Source organism: Pelodiscus sinensis, chromosome 7, assembly GCF_052426305.1.
Source record: "Pelodiscus sinensis isolate ZL-2025 chromosome 7, ASM5242630v1, whole genome shotgun sequence".
NCBI lineage: Eukaryota > Metazoa > Chordata > Testudines > Trionychidae > Pelodiscus > Pelodiscus sinensis.
Window position 1 is genome coordinate 4,754,941 of NC_143058.1, and position 24,375 is coordinate 4,779,315.

Here is a 24,375-nt window from a genome sequence, read left to right on the forward strand (position 1 = left end):
TTACAGATGTTTTTGGGGAATAGTGCAAGCCTCTGTCACTACCCTTAGTACTATGGGGAAACTGGAGTCCCCCAGTGCCTGATTAGGCTAATTTTTAAATTACAGCAGTACAGAGAAAACAGTTTCTTGCCATTTTAACCAGAAAGGACACTCTCTCAATGACTTAACCACCTGCATTCTGCTACAAAGACCTTTTACATCTGCACTTGAAAGGGAATCCTCTGAACTGTCATTCATGTTAAAATTCGACACTCTCCAAAAAGGACTCAACAAACATTTGAACTATCTCACCCATTACCAAGACAGTTTCCCCAATTATCACCTCTAATACCATTAACTCACAAACATCCCACTCTCCCTACCTCCAATATCATCAATTCACAGACACTTACCTTCCTTCCTCCCCCCCCCCCCCCCCCCCCCGCATCCCCCTCCTGTTCTGAAATGTGATTTGTCCTTTTCATATTTGTTCATTTTTTTTAATTGTATCCTTTGGTATATATGGTTGTGACTACTTTCTTCCACTATTTGATCTGAGGAAGTGGGTCTGGCCCACGAAAGCTCATCATCTAAAAACCATCTTGTTAGTCTTTAAAGTGCTACATTGTCCTGCATTTTGCTTCAGCTACCCCAGACTAACACGGCTACATCTCTATCATTTGACTAACACTGCATGGGAGCTATCAAAAGCAGTGGTGTTTATTGCTGCCTCACACTCTTGGTCCACCATTAAACATTAGGAAAATCTCCAAGGTAACATAAGGCTGTTCCAATAATTGTGTCTAGCTGCAAAGAAACGTAACTCCCTGCAAATAGTTTTTAAAATACCTGAAATATACCACAGAAACGCTATAGTTACCTATCAGATTGGAAGCTGCCACCTTGGTCCTTTGATGAAACACCAGCTAGAAAGAAGGATGGAATTAAGAGCTTGCCTTGCACCAGAATTTGTTGGATTAATGCTCCACATTGGCATGGTGGTTTGCCTTTCATCTTTCTAATTGCTAGGAGCACAGCTGCAAGTGCATGAAGCAGTCTGATCGGAGTAAAACAAGCTGCATTTGCTTGATTCATTTCTAATCTAGGTTCCCTCTTAGCTCATATTTTCTAACTGATCATCTCCAGGATCTCTTGGAGGACAGGTCCATCAATGGCTATTAGCCAAGGTAGACAGGGATGCAAGCCTATGCTCTGGCTGGCCCTAACGCTTGACTGCCAGCAAATGACAGGGGATGGATCACACCACAATTAATATTCTATTAATTTCCTCTGAAGCACTTGGCATTGGCCACTGCCAGAAGACAGGATACTGGGCTAGATGGACCATTGGTCTGACCCAATTGACTGTTCCTATGCATTTAGGATTAGAATGCATAGTTACCTAAAAATAAAAAGTAAATATCTTTTTCCTTTATCTTTGTCCACTTAGTCATTTAAAATCTAGCTCTCTGCAGTTAATACATTTATTTTTATATTTTATTTTTACAAGTGAGCTTGTCTAAAGCGCTTGGAGAATCTGCTCAGAATACAAAAGCTAGTACATGGCCACTATCCTTTGACAAAGTGTCAAACTAATGAGTTTGCATTGTTCAAGAGAAGGCTCATTTCTGAAGTGGAAGGCTGGGGGGATTTGCTGGTGCCTCGTCAGCTGCTGGAAGCTGTTGCTCTGTGAGTTTTCCATGCTGAGGAATGTCAAAGCAGCACCTCATCTGTTCCCCTCCCCCGGCAGCAGCAGTCTGCCCACTGCTGTGTTCCTAGTGCAGGGCAGAGCAGGAGCATTCCAATGATTTGCTCTTTGTTTGATCCCCAAAGGGAGCTGCTCACTCAGCTGTCAGATACTTCCTGGAGCTTTGAAGTGGGGCGGGGGGGTGGGGGGGGAGAAAGGTGCATGCCTGCGGGGCAGCACAGATCACAAAACACTGAGCACAGCCATCAGAGTAGGCATTGTGGGACACTGACGGAAGCCACTTATATTGACAAAACAGACAGCAGAGTCCACACTGGCTCTTTGTTGACAATAAACGGTGGGGAAAATAAAAAGCCTCTCGTAGGCGTAGAAGTGTTTTGATGCCGAAACTGGGTGTTTTCCCCAACAAAAGTCACATTGCAGGGTGTGTGCTTTGATTTTTGTCGCCAAAAGGCAAGATTTGGCAACAAAACCTTGTCATGTAGACAAAGCCTGAGGCTATGTCTACACTACAAGTTTGTGTGGCAGAGAGTATGCTAATAATGGACTCATTAGCATGAGTTGTGATGTCATTAGCATATTTTCTACCGATGCTTTTTGCACAAGGGATTTTTGCACAAAAAGAAGCAGTGTAGCTGCTTCCACTTTGCGCAACCCCCCCTTTTGCGTAACATCTGTATGCCTCTCAAAAGGGTTTTTTGTGCAAAACGCAAGCAGCTACACTGCTTCTTTTTGCGCCAAAAATAAGCGAATGACATCACGACTCATGCTAATGAGTCTGTCATTAGCATACTGTCTATGTCTTAGTGTAGACAAAGCCAGAGTCTAGAGTTGATATTTCCAAAATGGAGGACTGACTGACTCCCACAGCTTGGATACCAAAGGAGGGGTAAAGGAAACACACTTTCTTGGTGCTTTGTCATTCATCTGTGAATCATTGAAACAGGTAGCCTCTGGCCACCTCCCTCCAGGAGTTGCAGGCTACAGCCTCACCCCTGGAGACATGCGAACTTAGGTGGCTCTGAGCCCAGGGGGGATAACCAGCAAAGAAAATCAAATCAAAGAGTGATCATTTGTGTAATAAAAAGGAAAAGCTGGGGGGAAGTCAGCATCTGAAGACTGTCTAGGTTCCAAGCAGGGAATGGATCAATGCAAAGACTTGTTAATAATTTCACACCAGTAATTTGAGACTTCAGACAGAGACGAGTTAAAATCAGCGGCACAGAAAACAACAGAGTGGAGTGATTTTTTTTTTTTAATACAAAGTCAAGCAAGAAGGTGAGTGTGTCACTCTCCCAAAGCCGGATGCATCTTTACTCTCCTGCAGGCCAGCCAAGAGGGGCGGGGGAAAGCAAGGTCAAAAACAAACAGAGATTGTTCCTTTTACATTAAAACAAACATCCAAACAGGGGCAGCTAAATACACATTCAGGCATTGAACGGATCCCTGGGGATCCCTGCATTTTGGCAGTGCTACATAAGCAAAAATATTCATGAGCTATTCAGCAGCGAGGGCAGGAATGAAGCGAGCGCTTGTGCTTTTTTTCATTGCATCAGGTTCTTAAGCTTACACATACTTTGCATACTAGGGCAGGCTAATGTTTTGGTTTTAGAAAGGTCCTAAAGCTACTACAATAGCACCAGAAGTCACCCAGGGCGCAAACCGCCTCCCATTGAAGTCAGTGGTGGACCATCCCACGGAGGACAACAGGAGGAGGTGCAGACCTGATATTTGTATACAAATAGAAAACCGATCACGTATCATACAGGCATAACCCATTAAAGGGCTTCAGAGGGCAACGCCAACATAGCTGCCACGTGTGGATAGGGAGCTTAGTTCCTCTGACCCTCAATTGGGTTTACACACCAGCAGGACTGTTCTGAGGGAGAGCAGGGCAATTCCCCCAGTGCTCCAGGCACGGGTTCCAAGGCAACCCCTGCTGCCGCAGGCCCCTTGACTGCCCCCCTTTTCCAAGCCCCTCTCCCAAGCAACATGGCCCAAGGGATTACGGGGGCATGGCACAGCGGCAACAGGGGTCGCCCTCCCCCACTCACCACGGCCCAACAGCCTGCTCCGCCCCCTTCTCTGTGGCAGTGGCAATCGGAGCACCCGGCTGCTGGAATGCTCTGCATCCTGCAGCCACAGGAAAGCCACGCACAGCAGGCCCAGAGGGTGGCAGGCTGCTGGGTCACTCCAGATCCTGCTGCCCGGGTGGTGAGTGCGAAGGGGCACCCTGCATCAGGCCCGCATATTGCCCTGCGTCCGTCCTGTCCACTGTTTGACTTGAATAATAACTGGCCTGCTCTTCTCTTCCCTCTCCACCTGCTGTGGCCGCCTGCCTGCTTTCCTTCTGCCCAGCATCCACTGCGAACGAGATGCATCAGGTCCAAAGTAAACACAGCAGTCTTCTGATTCTGCCTGCTGTTCCTTGTAAGGAAGACCAAAAGGCTTGCAGCATCCCATAAGGAAGAGTTCTCCTGGCTAACCCTCTCCCAGCTTTGTACAACGTAAGAGCTTCCTTCACGCAAAACTTCTGTACCCCTGCTGTTCCTAAGTGGGGAATTTCAGAATGGATCAGTGCCCTCGGCCATCTGAAACAGACTGCCAAGGCCCAGGCACATACCTCTTGCACATCTTATTACTGACGTCAGATGACGGGGAAAAGCAGCAGGTCAGGCTCCCAGGAGAACAACTCCAGAACAGCTTTCTAGGAGGCAGTGCAATTGCTTGAATTGGTCCCCAGGCAGCACAGATTTGTGATTTTCTTGTCTGCCTCTGTAAGGCAGATATTTCCTGTTGTCTCAAAGGTTTGTGTCCTACCAGAGATGAACTGCTGTTTTGACGAAGCAGCTAATGAACATGAGACTGGGTTATTAGACAAGTGCAAACGTGGGCCAGTATCTGGGATACTGGGAATCAGGACTCGCGTGTTCCATTCATGGCTAGACCAGTGAAGTGTTGGGTGATCTCTTGAAAGTGTTTCATCTTCTACGAACCCCACACAGTTCCCTCCTATAAACCAGTACAGCACCTGGCCACGGTGATGCCGCGATTCACATAAGTTCTCAGAGCGCTTTGAGATCCTTGGCTGAAGGGAGAAAGCCAAAGAATAACAGATTGGGACACCCAGTGCTTCAGTCCAGAGATGGTCCAAATGTCTTTGATCCAGAGTTTCTGCCTCTTCTACCATAATGATACCTGCTCTGTACAGGCTGAGGAACCTTCATTTCAGAGCAGAACATTACACGGGGATTTAAAAGACAGTGGCACGAGGAATTCAGAAATCTAGCTGGCAGAAGTTTAGTGGCTTCCCAGGTGGTGCGCCCTGCAGTTTAGATGTGCACCAATTGCTCTGAATAAAGTCCAAGGGGCCAACTGCATTCTCTTCATTTCCCATTACCCTGTCAGACACAACTGCACGTCAAACTCCCACTCCTCGTCACACCTACAGACGTAAGCAGGGGTTTTACTAGGGCCCAGTCCCCCTCTAATGAAAAAGGGATCAGTGTCAAGGAGGAGTAAAATTCTACTGAGATTAGTCAGATGTGAACAGAGACAAGGAGATTTTCCTTCCTGTACAATGCTATTCACGGAAGCCGAGAACTTTGCCTGTGGTTAGGTTTAATCTCCTGGGCCCGGGGATTTCGTTCCCTATCTCTTTGGCACACATTTGATTTAGCCGTTTCACCAGCCAATGTTGCTGTCATTTGTTTATTTCTTCAGGCACCAGATTCAGAAGTGTGAGGCTGGAGCCAGCACAGATGTGGAAATGCAGCTGTCCCTAACGCAGGCTGCTTTGTGCACCCTCCCCAGCCAGTGGCCAGTGCCTAGTAGCGAGCTGCAGAAGGAAGAGGTCAAGGATACATACGCAGTTTTAAACAAGCCAAGTCCCCATCAAGGACGGTCAGTGTCCCAGCGAAACCCAGCGTGAGAGAAACAAGCATTCCGCAGTCCCAAGACGGAAGCAGGTAACCTCTCTGGTAGGGGAGTAAGTGGAAGGGAAAGTGCACATAGCCAGGGCTGGCAGAGACCTCAGGAGGTCACTGAGTCTAACTCCCTGCCCAAAGCAGGACCAGCCCCAACTCAATCATCCCAGCCAGGGCTTTGTCAAGCTGGGACTTAGAAACCTCTAGGGATGGAGACTCCACCCCCCTCCCTAGGGAACCCATCCCAGTGCTTCCCCACCCTCCTGGGGAAATAGTATTTTCTAATATCCAACCTAGACCCGCCCCCGCCCCACATTAGGGATGTGAAGGACTAGTCCATTATCTGATGAGCAAATGCTTATGGGATAGTCAACAGGATAGCTGACTAGTCGCTCCCCCCTCTGCTACCTCTATCGGATAGAGGCAGCAAGTGGGGGGGAGGGGAAGAAGAGGTGGGTACTTCAAAGCAGCAGTGCCGCAGGGAGCCCAAGATCAACTGGGGACTCGGTGCAACGCTGCCGCTTTGAATGCTGCGGGGAGCATCAGGCTCCTTGCGGCATTTCGAAGCGGCAGCACCGCTTGGAGCCTGGGGTCACCTGGGGACTCCCCAGCTGACCCTGGGCTCCCCGCAACATTTCAAAGCGGCAGCACCACACGGAGCCCAGGGTCAGCGGGGGAGTCCTCAACTGACCCCGGGCTTCGTCGCTTTCGCCCTAGGGCTGTTGCTACACTTTGTTGCAAAAATGCATCAACTATTCGATTAGTCAATTACCGGATACTTAACATCCTTACTCCACATACCCACGAAGGCTCCCTTCTCTGAATAGATGGCACCCATACTATGAATCACCGATCTCCATGCATGTGACAGGTGGACCCTTCCAGGCAATGACCGAGGCAGAGAAGGGAAAGATTGCTCTGTCCCTCCCTTAATGTCCATATGTTGGGGACGTGGAAGTAGAGGGCTCAGGCTCCAGGCCATTCACGGGCATCACCTTTGCTGGAGAGCAGTGGTTTTCAACCTATGGGTCATGGGTCCATCACAGACTATGTCTAAGATTTCCAAAGGGGTACACACCTCCATTCAAAACATTTTAGGGGGCCTGGAAATGAAAAAAAGGTTGGAAACCACTGCTGTAGAGGTAGGTGTACGCAGACTATTTACAGAATGAAACTATTTTTGGACGCTTGTAATTCAACTATCTTAGGGGGTCCTTCCCATTCCAAACCAGGCAGTCAAGTTAGGGATCAGAAAGGCATTTCTGTGCCCGTCTTTAAATACCCTAAAAACGTTCCTTTCGGATGTGATGATGCCATGAATGTCTCCAAAAGAGGGAAAACAGCCGTGACAATGAAATACAGCCAGAGGGGGATTGACTTAAAATGAAGGTCAAAGTCCATCATCGCTCATTACAATTAATTGTATAGAATCAAGAAATGGGGTGGGATTTCCAGAGCTGAGACACAAATGGATTTTGCATTAGGCTCAGGATCTTCCATTCTCAAGGGACAGAGTCACTGCACTATAAGGACAGCAAGACAGACCATTCTGTTGCCTTATATCCATGTAAAAAGTCTTTCCCTTCATCCACATCATCTGTGCAGCTCTGAATCCACATGCTACTGCTCCACTCAAACACAGACAGCTTTCACAAGTACAGACTACTGGCTCTTGTCCAGCAGAGACGTTGGTTTCCTTCACTGCTATATAATTAGGATTAAGAAAGGAGGAAGTTTTTAGCACACCCTGAGTTTTTGCTTGCACGTCAATAGATATTCAGTACAGAGGGTGCCTTGCAAACCGCTGTACGTTCTCATCTGCAGCAGCCAGACTACTTGCAAGGTTTGTTGCATTCGTGTGAACTAGCGAACCAATGGGCCAGTTTCTAAGACAACTTTAGTAACCTCATGCATTCTGCAATCTGCCCTCTAGCACCACGAGCACTGAATTTCTGAAATTCAGCAAATGTTGGGTATAGGGATTAACCAGATAGCAGACTCCCTTAGCTAGATCTATATGCATCATATGTTCCATCCTTTCCACCTTCAAGTTAAAACTGCGTTTGCTCTATTTCCCTGCTCACCCCAACACCCCTATACAACTTCCAACCTTACCACACTTGGATCATCTCACAATTACACAGTTGTGGGATGCTAAAACCAAATATTAAACAGATCAACTGAGCAGCCCTGTGACATAACCATGCATGCTCACTTGACAACAAATGCCAGACTCTCATCTGGCACATTGGTGCACTGTGCATATTTAACATTTCCCTCCACAACTCCCAAAGCTTTTATTCTTTTCGTGTGCGCTCAAATATAAAAAAAGTCAGGCTAGTTTGGTGAACCATTCATGAGCCACGCGAACCACAACGTCAGAGCCAGATGGGACAAAACCTCACACTGCTGAAGTCTCAACGCCCTGTGCCGAGCCTTTGCCAGAGAGACTACCTGAGATATTGTCAGAATCTAGCAGCTCAACAATGCTGTATGGAGAACAGTCTTCTAGGCCCAGCTTGCTACACAACCAGCCACAGAACCCTTTCTCCATATCTCTCACGGCATGCCACCAGCTGCTGAAGGACCACGTGATCTGGGTAACTGCCGTATACAAGCCTAGGAAGAAAGCCATGACCATGATTATGATTGGGTAGAAGATAATCAGCAAGGGACAAAAGGTGATCTTGTGCCAGAAGGTCCTCTCTTCATTGTACACCAAGAAGATGTTGTACCAAGTGATGGTCCCGTAGTAAAAGGAAACCACAAAGGACATGACAAAGATGACAGGAAGGCAGATGATGCTCCAGAGCAGGACGTGCGGGCCCCTGTCCAATCCAATATCACAAGTCTTTTTCCCTTCCGTTGTCTCCTCTTTTGGAGGCTCCTTTGACTTTGCTAGCTCCTGCAGCTCTTTGTCTGTTAGCGTAACATGGATGTCCACCATCTGACCCTTCTTCTTCCCCCTGGTGATAGTTCCGGTTAAAGTAACATATCGGCTGTCTAAGGGCATGCTCCAGACACCTTCAAAGGGAGATAAAGGTCATCAACATTCAACCTATTTGTTTTAAAGCATGTTTCATGCACATTGTAAAGACTTAGAATTAAGACAATACAGTTAGAGTTAAAATAATAGTAATAACTTTAAAAAGGCAGGGTATGAGAAGTGAAGGATGCAGGCAGGAGATCACAGAGGGAAAAACGGTGCAGATCTACATGGATGCTGGCTGAGGAGTGGAGAAGGCTCACGTGGGAGGTGGTGCAAAAGGAAAGATGAGAGGCAGCTGCTATAGGAAGAAAGGGGAGATGATAGGGGAAAGAGGCAGGGGGCGAGATTGAGAGGAGATTCTAAAATGGTGCAACTTACTCGGTCTTCTGACTCCTTGAACATTTGTGTTACACCAACTACCATATGTGCTGGGGGCCAAATTCAGAGGTGGGGGAGGGAAAGTTTAACTTGGCATAATCTTCATAACATGGGATACAATGTACAGCAGCAAGAAAAGCAACTAATATAAGATTGTGAGTTAAAGCAGGCTCTGTACTTACTCCTTCTAAGTTACACCAACTCAGAGCCCCTTACACATTAGTTACAGGGGTCCCAATCCTACTCCCTTACACATCAACAGGTGTGTTGTAAGCAAAACTCGTGAAGTCATTCTGCCGCTCTACTCTGCACTAGTTAGGCCTCAGCTGGAGTACTGTGTCCAGTTCTGGGCGCCACATTTCAAGAAAGATGTGGAGAAATTGGAAAGGGTACAGAGAAGAGCGACAAGAATGATTAAAGGTCTAGAGAACATGACCTATGAAGCCAGGCTTCATGAACTGGGCTTGTTTAGTTTGGAAAAAAGAAGATTAAGGGGGGACATGATAGCGGTTTTCAAATATCTAAAAGGGTGTCACAAGGAGGAAGGAGAAAATTTGTTCCTCTTGGTTACTGAGGACAGGACAAGGAGTAATGGGCTTAAAGTGCAGCAGGGGAGGTTTAGATTGGACATTAGGAAAAAATTCCTAACTGTCAGGGTGGTCAAATATTGGAATAAATTGCCAAGGGAGGTGGTGGAATCTCCCTCTCTGGAGATATTTAAGAACAGGTTAGATAGACATCTGTCAGGGATGGTGTAGACGGAGCTTGGTCCTGCCTTGAGGGCGGGGGGCTGGACTCGATGACCTCTCGAGGTCCCTTCCAGTCCTATGATTCTATGATTCTATGAATTTGGCCCCAGGTCTGTTACTTTGGCTGAAACAAGTCCACAGAGAGTTTTTCAAACAAGTCCGGGCAGCCCAAAGCAGCTCATGAAGTGAACAGGAAGCCAGCAGAGAAGAAGAAGGGTAGTGGGTTCAGAAGGGACAGACGGCTCCCACTTATGAAAAGGCAGATGGGAGCCATCTGTCCATGCTGAAGCAATGGGATTGCAACATATCTCTGCATCAGGCTCTAAATTATGTTAAAAAAAAATAAAAGAGAGGGGAACCAACAGGAAGCATATTCCAACAAATAAGTAACTGGCTGAAAAATAACTCCTGGTTGCCTTTTATCTGGGATCTCAACACACTTTCAAACATGAATGTCTTGCAGCCTCACAAACTCCTCTTCGGTATTGGAGACAGGGGAAACTGAGGAACAGAAGTTGAAGTGAGTTGCCCAAAGTCATACCAAAAGTCAGTAGTGAAGCTGGAAAGATGACCCTAAACGTCTCCTCTTGTGCTCCCAAACCACCCATCCTGATTCAATTTAAAACCAAACACACAAACCTAGATTTGTAAATTGAAAATGCTGAATTTTCAAAAAAGCAAAGCTAGGGAAGGCCAAACAATAACTCACAGCATCTAGCCTCATGAACGTTACTTGAACCCTCAAGTCCCAGGAAGGGTCAGAGCAAGGGAGAGGAGGAGGAGGAGAGACCTCCAGAAGCTTTACCCCCAAACTTAAAATAATAAAAAAAAAACACAGGTAAGAGCTGAAGTCCCTTTTCCCCCCACTGATCAATGTATTTTACTGGTCAGTGGTTCAATGGTAGTGAAATCCGGGTGCCAGCTGCAGTTTCTGGTGATACGTACCATCTGCCATGGAATTTCCCAGGAACTTGGAGCCTTCTTGTGACCTTCTCTCCCCACCTTCCTCATCCGCCTGCTGCTCCTCCACCTTATTTTCATTCTCTGACCGATAAACTATAATCGACTCTGGACGGGACTCCTTCTTTTTCTTTTTCCTTCTGTCCATAGTGGCTTCTCCATCAAAGGCCACTACCGTAGCCACGGCTCTCCGCAGGGAGCCTTGGCGAGGGCTGTGTGTTCCACCCTTTGTTTCTTTCTGTGTGGCTTCCTCCATCCCACTGCTACTCTGACGCATCTCGTCAGGCATCTCTGAGAAGGTGTTAAAAGATCTACTCGCTCCTGCACCTCTGAGCTATTCAGCAGGCAATGATTAGCAGGGATGCTCTGGCTTGTGAAAGTATCCTAGTCACTGCATCCAACGTACATCCTCCATTTCCAACCTGAAATGAGAGAGAGAGAGAGAGAGAGAGAGAGAGAGAGAGAGAGCAAATAAGCAACCAACAGAGCATCACCTTTAACCCCACGTATAAGAGGTTTCCTGCAGATTTTTCAAGAGGCTCTTCTAACTCACTTAGGGAATGTCTACACAGCAGGACTAAACTCGAAATAAGCTACACAACTTGAGCTATACTAATCGCGTAGCTTAAGTCAAAATAGCTCATTTTGACTTTTGGAGCGGTCTACAAAGCAGTTATTTCGAGATAGACCACTCTTCCCCCGACTTCCCTTACTCCTCAGACAATAAGAGGGTTCCAGGAGTCGGAGTAAGAAGCCCGTTATTGCGAATTTATGTCAAAATAACAGACTTGCTGTGTAGACACACACTACGTTATTCCGAAATAACACAGCTGTGTAGACATAGCTTTACTATGTTAAGCAAAATTGGTTTAAGAGAAGTTTAAACTGACATGAATCTACATTTATTGACTTTAAATTGATTTAGTTACACCAGTGGTCCCCAACGCGGTGCCTGTGGGTGCCATAGTGCCCGCCAGGGCATTTATTTGTGACCGCGGAATGATCTGGGCCAGCCCCGCCCCTGGGCACGTGGCACATAGAATCATAGAATACTAGGATTGGAAGGAACCTTGAGAGGTCATCGAGTCCAGTCCCCTGCCCTCATGGCAGGACCAAATACTGTCTAGACCATCCCTGATAGACATTTATCTAACCTACTCTTAAATATCTCCAGAGATGGGGATTCCACAACCTCCCTGGGCAATTTATTCCAGTGTTTAACCACCCTGACAGTTAGGAACTTTTTCCTAATGTCCAACCTAAACCTCCCTTTCTGCAGTTGAAGCCCATTGCTTCTTGTTCTATCCTCAGAGGCCAAGATGAACAAGTTTTCTCCCTCCTCCTTATGACACCCTTTCAGATACCTGAAAACGGCTCTCATGTCCCCTCAATCTTCTCTTTTCTAAACTTAAACAAACCCAGTTCTTTCAGCCTTCCCTCATAGGTCATGTTCTCCAGACATACATGCGCAGCACCAGCCCCAGGCACATGGGTGGCCTCTGCCCCAGGCGCACGGCACATGCACGGCGCCAGCCCTGGGCGCACGACACATGCTCGACGCCGGACCCGGCCACCCAGCAGCCCCGAAAGGTTGGGGACCACTGAGTTACACCGATACCAGTATTAAAACACATGCTGGGCTGAAATATAAAGGAAACAAAAGGTTTGGAGTGGGTGGTTAGTAGGAATACAGTAAATAAGCAGGGTTTGTTGGGAGATTTTAAGGTTCCTTTAGAATGCCAGCAAAAACAAACAGCAGCACTGGTGGTGAAACTAAAATGTGAAACTGACAATAAACATGTTATAATATAAATACATATGGCCCCCTCAAGGATTGAGCTCACAAGCCCAAGTTTAGCAGGCCAATACTCAAACCACAGAGCTATCCCTCCCCTCAATGGAGCCACATTAAATTAGCTAATTTAGGATCTAGTCTGGAAAACTGCAGCAGTGAAAATATGGTGCAAATTTCCTTAATCTAAGATGTAGATTTATTGTGCAAAACCAGCTTAATGCAAATAGTAAATAAAAGATGTAATAAAAAGTTAATCTGATTTCTAAAATCCCTCCAACTTGATAATTTGCATTTCTGGTAGTAACGAATGTAGGATTTTTTTAAAATTGTGAGTTATGTTGATGGCGGAAAGGGGAAATCAACATGTCATGAAAAAAAGTATAGTGAAGTATTTTGGTTGCGTAGAAAAGGTTTTACTACCAATCCACATCAGAAACTCAGGTCCAATTCTTTACTCAAGCAAAGCCACTACTTATACTATAAAATGCCACTGACTTTGACAGGGGTTTTGCCTGAGTAAAGGACACAGGAACAGGCCCTCAGCATGTGAGCAGTGTGGACTAGGGATACAAAAAATTGTTTACAAATGTAGCCATGTAACCGCTACAAACCCTAGCAGGTACATGGATACACGTGCTGTGGCTTTGCAGTACAGTATAAAACTTAAATACGCTTTATACTGCAGAGCCCACATCAAAGCTTTCCCGCGAGTGGGGCCACCAGCCCGGCAACCCTGCTCCGGGGAGGCTTCGCTGTGGGCTGTGCAGCTAGCTCCCCCCCTCCCCCAGCCCTGCTTTTGGGGAGCCAGTGTGTAACCTGTAGGGGGGGAGCCCACCATGGACAGGGGCTGCTCTGGCCACCCAGCCAGAGCAGCGCCCCAGCCTATGATGGGCCCTATGGGGCTGGAGCAGCCCCCTGCCCAGATTGGGTGGGGAGCTGCTCCAGCCTCTACCAGTGTCTGATTGGTTAACCATTTACATCCCTAGTGTGGCCTGAATCCTTATGGATGCTCCATTCATACATCCTGCCTCCATAAAGCGCATGTGATTCGCAGACTAGACTGAGGCTAGGAAACGAAGAGACGGATTGAGAGCTAGCGCTGGCACAGACACTGAAGTGGAGCAATACACATCTAGTTTGAACACTGAAAGGATTAGAAGATCTTGCCTGACTGAGAAATTAAAATCCCACCAAATGGATGAAGCAGACCATGAACAGGGAATTAAAGACATTGTCATAATTTACAGTCCTTTAAGTGTGGAGACATAGTTTTGCTCAAACAAATGCTGGAAAAAAGGTGAACATTTTTAGATTCAGCTGTGTGGTCTAAAATACCCCTCCCATAAATACAAGGCACAAGTTTGGGGGATTTGGGTTGGGATGATAGGGGTTTTTTTCGTTTTGGTTATTTTCTGATTGGTAATACATGAACGAAAGGGTTTTTTATGCTTCTCGCTCACAGAGCCACAAAAGTGATTAAAGAATTGGAAAATGTGTATTCTACTGATAGATTGGGCTCCTGAGGTCTATTTAGCTTATCACATGGAAGAATTAAAGGTGATTTGATCCTACACAGGGAACAGAAATTTGATAGTGTGCTCTGCAATCTAGCCAAATTATAATAAAATGGACACATTCAGATTAGGAATAAGATGCACATTTTTACCAGGGCAACTAACTACTGGAAAAACTTACCAAAATTACCTACAGTCTGCATCACAGGAAAATTTTAAATCAAGATTGGAGGTTCTTCTAAAAGTCTTGCTCTAGGCCAAACAGGAATTAGTTCAGGAAGTTCTAGGCTATACAGGAGATCAGATCAGCTGATCACAGGCATCTATTCTGACCTTAACACACACACACACACACACAATGATCACCCTTCACCACAAATCAGCTGTCTCCCCACCATACATCTGGCCGGTGTTTTGCCAACCCTCGGGCATGCTCAGCCTGCCAGGGAAGCAATGACACCCTCTCTCGCTTCCAGAAAAGTAACACTTTAGGAGGAAAATGCCCAGAGTACAGCACAGTGCTACCCTCCAGTTCAGCGGTCAACTCAGATGCGGTGGCACTTCATGGCCATGGGTGAAACTAACGAGTTGGAGCCCAAGCCTGTTACTCTTCACTGGGAATGCGTGTGGTGGGGGGGGGCATTTCTCAATGCTAGCAACCGCCAGTTTCTACCCATTTGAAAAAGGATCCGTACAACGCAGACACGAGCAGAGCGCACCGGAGGGTGGATCTCATTCCTTTTAAAAGCTGCACAGAGCAGACGCAGCCCTCACGCTTCTGCAAAGCTGGCACCTGGTGCCGGATGCTTTGGCAGTCCTGCTTTGAGAAAAAGAGGTCATTTCCCCTGGGCGGACCCCCACAAGACACCTACTGAGAACACCACTCCTCAGACATCTCAAACTGCGGGTGGAACACGGTAATTTCCATGCACGTGTCGCCATCAGTGTAGATTGCATGGGAGCACAAGAGCAGGCATGAACAGAATAATCCACAGCAGGTGGTAAGGAAGAGGACTGTGGGCAGGCTTCCAAGCTAGCTTGCTGCAGGTTAGAAGCCAAGCAATTTGTTATTAATCTCCGTGTGAACACAGATGGAAGAACCCCAGGGAGGCTCTGCGGTAAACACACACTGGGCACAGATTTTCGGAAGCACAGAGCCCTCTGTTCCTAGGCAGGCAGCACTATGGAGCATGACAGCATTAGACTGTCCCACAAAACACGAGTCCCAAGCTCCTGCCCCATTTAAGTCAGTGGAAAGGCTTGATCCTCCTTCCATGGAAAGGGATTATTCTGCTCAAGGGAACCGAGTTCAAGAAAAGGCCTCTCAGAAAGCTAAGAAAACCCCATTCCTGATGCCTGTATCTCATTCATCCTGAGCAGGGGCCTGCGTGGCGAAGGTGCCTCTTAACAAGGCAGACGAGACGATTAGGCAGGCAGTGAAGAGATGGAGGTTTCTTCATAGAGGGCCTGCATAGGAAATCTTGCACTGGCAGGACAATGCTAACGTCCGTCATACAGGGGGATCTATGTGACGCTGCAGTGGTCACTCATGCCTTCCGACGTGCCCAGAGGCTATGGTGAGGAACACAGAGAAAATGTGAGGCAGGATGTTGTCAAGAAATGAATGACAAGGACCCCCTCCAACTAAGACGTCGCCACCTAACTGAGGGGCTTCCTGGACGCTGAATTTGGAAGAGGGGGGAGACTGTTTCATTCTGAACTCGTGCCCGCAACGTTACGTGATGACTGGAGAAGCACGTTAGCTGCCCCAGTACACAGTGTGAAGAACACCAGGAGCTGGGAGTCCAACGCTACTGGTGAAGAACACAGAGCACACCATCTTCACTCCGAGAGCCAGACCATGCTGGAGAGGACCCTGGAGGATGCCACCCGCTGCCAGCACATGGAAAACAAATGGAAACAGAACCAGGGCAAGGCCTCTGAGGTGACAGACAAGTGGGACCCCCAGCAACCGCTTCCTCTCCAGGTGAGGCTGCTTCACCTGATTTGCTCAATGGACGTTCATCCATGAGATCTAGTCAACTGTCCCCTGCTGTGTCAGAGCCAGCAACGCCAGGTGCAGCCTGCTCCCTAGGAGAGTTTGTGTGTGTGTGGGGGGGGGGTCTGCATGTAATCATTCACGGCAACCAATAAGCCCTGGCTTATCGATTAACTGTATAAACAGTTATCCTGTTATATCCCTGCTTGAGAGCGAGGGGCTATGAGGTTCAAACACAAGCATTGATCGTTGGAGCCCGTGGTGCATGGTTTCCCAGTAATGAGCAAGTGTTGGGAGAATGGAGAATTGGTCAGTGCTACGCTTGGCCGATGCAGAAACTTATGGTGTCAGATGCCATCAGGTGGTCAGGGGACATCTACCTAGGACACATCACTGGACATCGGCAATACAAGGAGGGATGAGCTGGAGTGCCGATGACAAGTGCATTCAGGAAAGCAACTCAAATACTTTCCTGATGGACTGTATTTTCTAATGGACAACCTACCTGAAATTCTCAATTACGGAGGGTCAGCTTCATTCACTGATATGTCTGCTTCCACAACCAACTCTCTGTAACTTTTCATGAATAATATACCCTAATAATTGGATGCTAATAACTAACCTGTACTGTTAAATGTATTCACCTACATTTGGGTTCTTGCTGATTACTATGTGTACTATGTGTATCCTATGACTTTTAAAACAAACATATTTGTGGATAATCTAAGCACTATACCCAGACACACAGACACTCTTTTCTCAACCTGTGTATTATGTACATTTCAACATTAGCTTTAATCACATTTTTAACTCTGTATCATAAATGGCAGTCTCCTAAGGGAGACCAACAAGTGCAGCTCTCCACTCGACCACAGAACTGGTCCCTGCAGTACGTAATTCAGGCAAGTACTCACATAACACTGATCTGATTTTTTAAAGCATTTAAACTACAGCATTTCTAACATTAGATTAAGAACTACTATAAATCTCATTACAAAGTAAGTCATTTTTTCTTGAGGGGAGAGTGAAAGTATTTGCTACTCTTCACTGTGATAAAACTGATATGCAAGTGGTGTAGATTTTACTCAATGGCTTGTGGCTTTGTAGTACAGCAGGCACTTTGGAAGCCAAAGACCTAGTTTGCTAACACAGATGAGTGTTTCTCCCTGGGATTAATTAGAGATATGTCCACTGTAGGCTATTTGGGATATGTAGAGCAGCTACCGACAATTAATGGGGCTCTATATGGCCTCAAGATCATAGCAATACGGCAGATAATTAAAGAACATCATAGCGTGTCAGCCACAGTGATCCATACTTTGCCTCAAGTGTGCTCTTTAATACACTGTTTTAGAACTTCAACATGCAGGCAGCATGGTCAGATGGTTACAGCATAGACTAGGAATTGGAATACCAGAGTTCTATCCTGAGCTTGTTTGTCTCTGACTAGCTGAATGATAACGGCATAATTGCAAATACAGTAATTCCTCATTTAACACTACAGATATGTTTCAGAAAATGATTGTGTTAAGTGAAAACGTGCTATGTGGGGTCAATTTTCCCATTGAAAATAATGGAAAAGGTGGGGGTTGCGTTTCAAGCGGTGGTGTCTGTTAGGACTGGGACATAAGGTTGGGGGAAAAAGGGGACTGGGTTACAGCAGGGAGGGGAGGTGTTTGGCTCTGGGGAAGGGGAGGGGAGGGGGATTCGGTTCAGAGTATGCCCCTGTGACGGGTCTGCTGGGACCTGTTGTAAAGCAGGCTTTTTCTGTCCACGGCCTTCGCGTATAGCCCATCCTGCCACACAAGGCCCCTCACACAAAACCCAGATACTCAGAGGAGCATGGGCAGCACAATGCAGTTTTGTGAATGGAATTTGATCTTATAGGCATTCTGGGACTCACAGGCGCCAAAAAAAATAGGGAGGTGAGCATGACTAGATAGTGCTTACAGATAAGCCTCATTTGACCGTAGCTTGACCAGTCTTAGGGGCAAGGGAAAAAGTAAACATAGGGTAATAAAACATAATTGTCTAACACTAACTATGCCCCATCTGGTCCTGTCCACGAGGGGATCACGCATACATCACGAAAATTTCTATAGGGCAGTATTGTCATACTACCTCATCACTAGCCTATCAGGCCATGCCAAATGCAGACCCTAGCATGGCAACAGACACCGAAGTTTTGTATAAAAGACCCTCAATCCCTTTGTTCGACGGAGGTTCCGTGTATTGAGGGCATGTGTCTTTTTTTTGCCTGGCTAAAGGATTGATCACCCTGAGGCTGCCTCCCCACCCTTCGAATCAAATATAGGGGTGCACGAGTCCTGAGCATGCTCCGAGTTCTAGTGTGTCTTTGTGTTGTTATCGTTTCTGGATTTGTAAGTATTGCTTTAAATGTATTAGTTATTGGTTTAATTAATAGACAAGTTGTGTTAATTTCACTGTGTAATTCTGTAAAGTGTATCTAAGTTCTGTTAACCACGCTGTGTAAATTGTATAATTTTGTGTTGCATAGTAGTGTTGTATTTAGGTTAAGTATAAGTGTTAGAAATAGAAGCCCCGGAGTTGTTAAGTTGTAAAAGTAGATTTATAACTAACTCCACCAGCTGTCCTAAAATAACCATAGAGGGGCTGGCTTTGGACGGTTCTTTTATTATCATTATTTTGGCTTTGTTTTTTGTATTTTTTATTTGTATGCTGCGTTGTCTTAGGCGAATTAGGGATAGTGATTTGATATAAGTGAATTGTAATCAAAGAATTGTAATCAGTTGGGTATAATTGTGCCCAAGCTTTTCTACGCTGTAAAAGTACTAAGCAATTGCTAGTTCAAACACCTACTCGTTAATTGCTGGTTTTGACCACTTAATAAAAATCATTTGTTTCACCATCATCCAGTAGTTTTCACTGGATAGTCGGCTTTAACCCTTGAGGCTCACATCATATCACCGAACCAAGGTGTAACAGGACCCACACTGAGTCTGGCGAGGGGGAGTGAGCAAGGAACGGCGCGGCGAGCGGCAAACCCTCCGCTGCTTTGCAGGGAGGCGGAGGAAGCCACACGCAGCCACCAGCAACAGGCCACCTGGGGAAATCTTGTTATTCCTGGGACGGTCGTGTAATTCAGAAAACGTTCCCTAAAAAAAAAAAAATCATGCTATCACGAAAACGTATTAAGTGGGCACGTGTTAAATGAGGAATTACTGTACTGTGCCTCCATTTCCCCCTGTGTAAAGTGGGAATATATACACTCATTCACATTATAGTTTATAATTTTCAGAGGAAAGGTGCTATACAATCAGTGCTTTTGCCATTAAAGTGTTAATTTTCACCACAGATACCAGGAAAATAATCATTATTCCTATTTACAGATAGGGAAACTGAGGCACAGCGCTATTAGGTGGCTTATTTGTTTAATTAGTACAGATGATTGAGAATTATTATTCCTGGCTACAACTACCTCCTCTATTAAGTAACTTCTCACAGGGAAAATATGCAAGAATAATTATTAATATTTTCAGTCTTTGTGCTTCTCATAGCTAGAGAAAACAATTTTTGCACATTATTCAATACACAGGATCTACCAGGTAAACAATCACTGGTTAAAGTTAACAAAAAAAATAAAATAATAATAATAATACAAAAAATAACAATAATAATCAGTCCCAGATGGGGAAAGATCTGTCCAATGCTTATTTTTTGTCAGGCAAACAGCATAATTCTGAATGCTCCCTGCAGCAACTGAATGACTGACACTGGACTTGTTGCAGAAACTATTTAAAAACGCTAGAGCTCTGCCTTGGGCTGTTGCTACACTTCAAAGGCAGAAGCACCCTTATTGACTAATCCTGCGTTTCTCATACTGTGGGTCCCGACCCCCCAGGGGGTCGTGAGCAACTTGGGGGGGAAGGGGGTGTCGCAGCTGAATTCAGTTTTTCTCTTGCAAAAATTTGTGTGTCTCCAGCATCTCAACTGGCATCCATTGACACTGATCACGTGATTACCAATAGTTGGGCTTGGCTTCTATTGCAAATGTTCGCGTGTCTCAGATCATAGAACCATAGAACCATAGAGCTGGAAGAGACCTCAGAAGGTCACCAAGTCCAGCCCCCTGCTCTAGGCAGGACCAATCCCAACTAAATCAACCCAGCCAGGGTTTTGTCAAGCCAAGACTTAAACACCTCTAGGGATGGAGACTCCACTGTTTCCCTAGGTAACCCATTCCAGTGCTTCACCACCCTCCTACTGAAATAGTTTTTCCTAAGATCCAACCTGGATCTCTCCCACCACAACTTGAGACCATTGCTCCTTGTCCTGCCATCTGTCACTACTGAGAACAGCCTCTCTCCATCCTCTTTGGAACCTCCCTTCAGGAAGTTGAAGGCTGCTATCAAATCCCCCCTCACTCTTCTCTCCTGCAGACTAAACAGACCCAACTCCCTCAGCCTCTCCTCATAAGTCATATGCTCCAGCCTCCTAATCATTTTGGTTGCCCACCGCTGGACCCTCTCCAATGCGTCCACATCCTTTTTGTAGTGGGGGGCCCAGAACTGGACACAATACTCCAGATGTGGCCTCACCAAAGCTGAATAAAGGGGAATAATGACATCTCTGGATTTGCTGGCAATGCTCCTCTTAATGCAACCTAATATGCCATTAGCCTTCTTGGCTACAAGGGCACACTGTTGACTCATATCCAGCTTCTCATCCACTGTAACCCCCAGGTCCTTTTCTGCAGAACTACTACTTAACTGGTTGGTCCCCAGCTTGTAACTATGCTTGGGATTCTTCCGTCCCAAGTGCAGGACTCTACACTTGTCCTTGTTGAACCTCATCAGATTTCTTGTGGCCCAATCCTCCAATTTGTCTAAGTCACTCTGGACCCTATGTCTGCCCTCCAGCGTATCTACCTCTCCCCCTAGCTTAGTGTCATCCGCAAACTTGCTGAGGGTGCAATCCATCCCCTCATCCAGGTCATTAATAAAGATATTAAACAAAACCGGTCCTAGAACCGAACCTTGGGGCACTCCGCTAGAAACCGACCGCCATCCTGACACCGAGCCATTGATCACTACCCACTGGGCCCGGCCTTCTAGCCATCTTTCTATCCATCTTACCGTCCATTTATCCAATCCACATTCCCTTAACTTGCTGGCAAGAATATTGTGGGAGACTGTATCAAAAGCCTTGCTAAAGTCAAGGATATAACATCCACTGACTTTCCCATGTCCACTGAGCCAGTTACCTCATCATAGAAGCTAATCAGGTTGGTCAGGCACGACTTGCCCTTTGTGAATCCATGCTGACTATTCCCAATCACTTTCCTCTCTTCCAAGTGCCTCAAAATGGATTCCTTAAGGATCCCTTCCATGATTTTTCCAGGAACCGAGGTAAGACTGACCGGCCTATAGTTCCCTGGATCGTCCTTCTTCCCTTTTTTGAAGATGGGCACTACATTTGCCTTTTTCCAATCATCCAGGATCTCTCCCGATCTCCATGACTTTTCAAGGATAATGGCCAAAGGCTCCTCAATGACATTTGCCAACTCCCTCAGTACCCTCGGATGCATTAAGTCCGGACCCATGGATTTGTGTACGTTTAGCTTTTCTAAATAGTTCCTAACCTGTTCTTTACCCACCAAGGGCTGTCCATCTTCATCCCATCTTGCGTCACTTAGCGCATTAGTCCGGGAGCCCACCTTGTCCGTGAATACAGCTTTCCTCACATCATCTGTCACTAGGTTACATCTTCATCCAGTAGGGGCCGCACACCCTCTCTGATCACCTTCTTCTTGTTACATGAATTCATTTAGCATTTTAGGGGGTCGCGGTATCATAAAGTTTGAGAACCCCTGGACGAATCGAATAGTTGATGCAAATTGCATGGACTATTCGATTAGCCAATTGATGGAAATTCCATCCACTACTCGATTAGCCAATTAAACGCTGCTTAACATCCCTAGTTGCCAATTTTCTATGCACAAAACCAAACACCCCGGGCCTGCCTCTATGCCCCACTTATTCGCAGCGACCCTACCTCCACTTGCTCAATCCCCTCCCCACCCCCGCCTCTGTAGCTTGCTCTCTCTCCCACCCTCACTCACTTTCACTGTGCTGGGGTTGAGGTATGGGGGGTGGAGGAGGGGCTTCGGCTGGGGAGACAAGCTCTGGGGTGGGGCTGAGGTGTTTGGGAAGCAGGAGCATGGGCAGTCAGTGAAGGTAGGGTTGGGGGAGGCAAGATATTTGCTTGGAGAAAGCTATAGATTGATAAGTGCATGGGATGTGTATGAATGATCCCATATGTAAGGAGTTATAAGATAAATGGAGATAAAATATCCTTTTAAAGACACAACATAAATGCCCTGATTTTTCTGGTGAGCAATTTATATCTGATGGTGAAGGCTTTGCAAAATTCTCAAGAATTATTCAAAAAGAGAAGGTCATTTAAGGATAAAGCTTCAAGAAAATACAATTTCAGAGCAATGCATTTTATTTTATGGTTAGTAAGGTTTAAAAACAAAACAAAGCCGAGGTTTGGCAGGATTTCTCTTCTAAAAACCTTTCTTTGTTTTAAGAGGGAATATACATGCATGTAAAAATAATTCCTTTTATTATTTTATTTTATGAATAACCTATTTCCTCTTCAAAGGGAGTGGGCAGGAATCAACCGGTTTCAAAGGGGGAGGAATGTGCTAAGAATAGATCAAACAGCAAGGGTGGGGAAAAATAAAAGGGGAATTGGGCTGGGCAGGTTTGTCCTACTTCCTGAGACAACTGCAGTCTCATCTGCGGATGGAACCTGTTTGTTGCCAACCAGAAAACGTGCACAGCTGATCAATTCTCTTTATTCCATTCAATAAAGCAAGTAACTATCCCCAGCTCCCTCAAAAAAGCACATCTGAGTGACCTGGACTAGACCACAATTTTGGAAAAGATAGCAAATGCCATTAGTAGTCAGTATTTCTTTACCTCTTGTAACCTGTCACTAATGCATGGAAAGAAATCCCATTTATTTCAGAGGCAGAAAGAGACTACTTCTCCAGTCCTTTGCACAGCCCTGCCCAGTGCCCAGGAGAATGGGGCTGTTTCCTGAGCCCCCTTCTATTTGTTGCTGTGCAGAGCTGGTCAGGTTTTGATGTATTCAAAGTGGGAGACCCATTTGTTTTTGAGAACAGGCTAAAAATGCCTTTCCTTCAGCCTAAAATTTGCTCAGCCACTTAGGTACATGGAATTCATGCATAGGGTTGCCACATGTCCAGGATTGACCCAGCTAGTCCGGTATTTGCACCTTCTGTCCGGTAAAGAAATTGAGAAAATACTGGACAGCTAATGACTTTTTTCCCCCCCTCAACAAACATTTTTCCTGGGATTTTTTTTTTTTTTTTTTTGGCTCAACAAAAATTTCCCTGGCGCTTTTTTTTGGAGTGTGGTATTTGAGGAGAAACCATCTGGCAACCCTATTCATGCAATGGGGGAACTTTTCTCCAACCTGCCTGCCTGCAAGGTACGGTCACAGGCACATATGCCTGGGAGGCGAAGTCCCTCTCCACCACGCATGCAAGAATGCCTCCTTCTCCGAGGTGCCTGCATGGAAGGAAGGAATCTTACATCTCGGCAAGGTGAAACGTCTCGGTGCATGCCCGGTGCCCTCCCGCAGGACTGGGAGGCTCCAGACTTCACCCGCATATAACTAAGCCATTACCCGCTCGGGTCTGTACGTTTAACCCGGTAAAACAATTCATTGGGAACAAGGTGGGACGTGCGCCCTTGCTGGGAAGAGATCGCCCACTGCAGCTGGAGTTTGTAGGTGTGGTGCCTCGCCCCCTCCTCCCCTGCATTTAAAAGCACAGCACCATTGACAACGGGGGGGGGGGGGAGTCTTGTGCAGCTGCCTCCCCCCTACTCTCATCTACCTGGGAATTTCCAAGGTGCCGGGGGGAGTAGTCAGCCCCCCTTACATTAAGCCAAATGCAGCTAAATCACCTGACATTAGATCAAACTTACCTGCTGCCCTTCTCAGTTAGGTCTGCGTGGGGTAGGACGCTTGTGTCTCCAGCTGGTCTGCAAAGGGAACGAGGGTGGAGTCTGCAGAGAGCGGTACATGTCCCTGACCCTACAATGGAGGCGAGGGGGGCTGCAATGCGGTGGGGGGCGATGCTCCTGCCCCCAGCTGCTCTGCAAAGGGAGGGGGTCAGCTGCTGTGCAATGGGGCGGGGGGCGAAGCTCCTGCCCCAGCTGCTCTGCAAAGGGGGGGGGGGGAAGCTGCTCTGCAATGGGGCGATGCTCCTGCTCTGCAAAGGAGGGGCTGCTCTGAATGGGGGGGGGGCGATGCTCCTGCCCCAGCTGCTCTGCAATGGGGCGGGGGGGGGCGATGCTCCT

At 46.6% G+C, this 24,375-nt stretch overlaps 1 protein-coding gene across 2 annotated transcripts; it reads right to left on the reverse strand.

Annotated features, from left to right (window-relative positions):
* Nucleotides 1–2,589: 2,589 nt before the first annotated feature.
* On the reverse strand, nucleotides 2,590–24,300 carry TMEM169 (transmembrane protein 169). Of its 2 annotated transcripts, none has more exons than XM_006124733.5 (3): nucleotides 24,001–24,300; nucleotides 10,675–11,111; nucleotides 2,590–8,637 (listed from the first exon to the last, which is right to left on the reverse strand). In XM_006124733.5, the coding sequence occupies exons 2-3, from the start codon at nucleotides 10,976–10,978 to the stop codon at nucleotides 8,015–8,017; spliced, it is 927 nt and encodes a 308-aa protein (XP_006124795.2). In that variant the 5' UTR covers nucleotides 10,979–11,111; nucleotides 24,001–24,300; the 3' UTR covers nucleotides 2,590–8,014. The 2 variants fall into 2 exon arrangements, with proteins under 2 accessions (XP_006124795.2, XP_089635761.1); XM_089779635.1 differs by lacking the exon at nucleotides 24,001–24,300 and adding an exon at nucleotides 23,486–23,755.
* Nucleotides 24,301–24,375: the final 75 nt, after the last annotated feature.

Excerpts from the sequence above, each read along its gene's own strand:
- TMEM169 (XM_006124733.5), bottom strand. The coding sequence starts at position 10,978 with ATGCCTGACGAGATGCGTCAGAGTAGCAGTGGGATGGAGGAAGCCACA. Across the intron at positions 8,638-10,674 it reads GGGAAATTCCATGGCAGATG|GTGTCTGGAGCATGCCCTTA; the intron begins GTACGTATCACC and ends CTCCCTTTGAAG.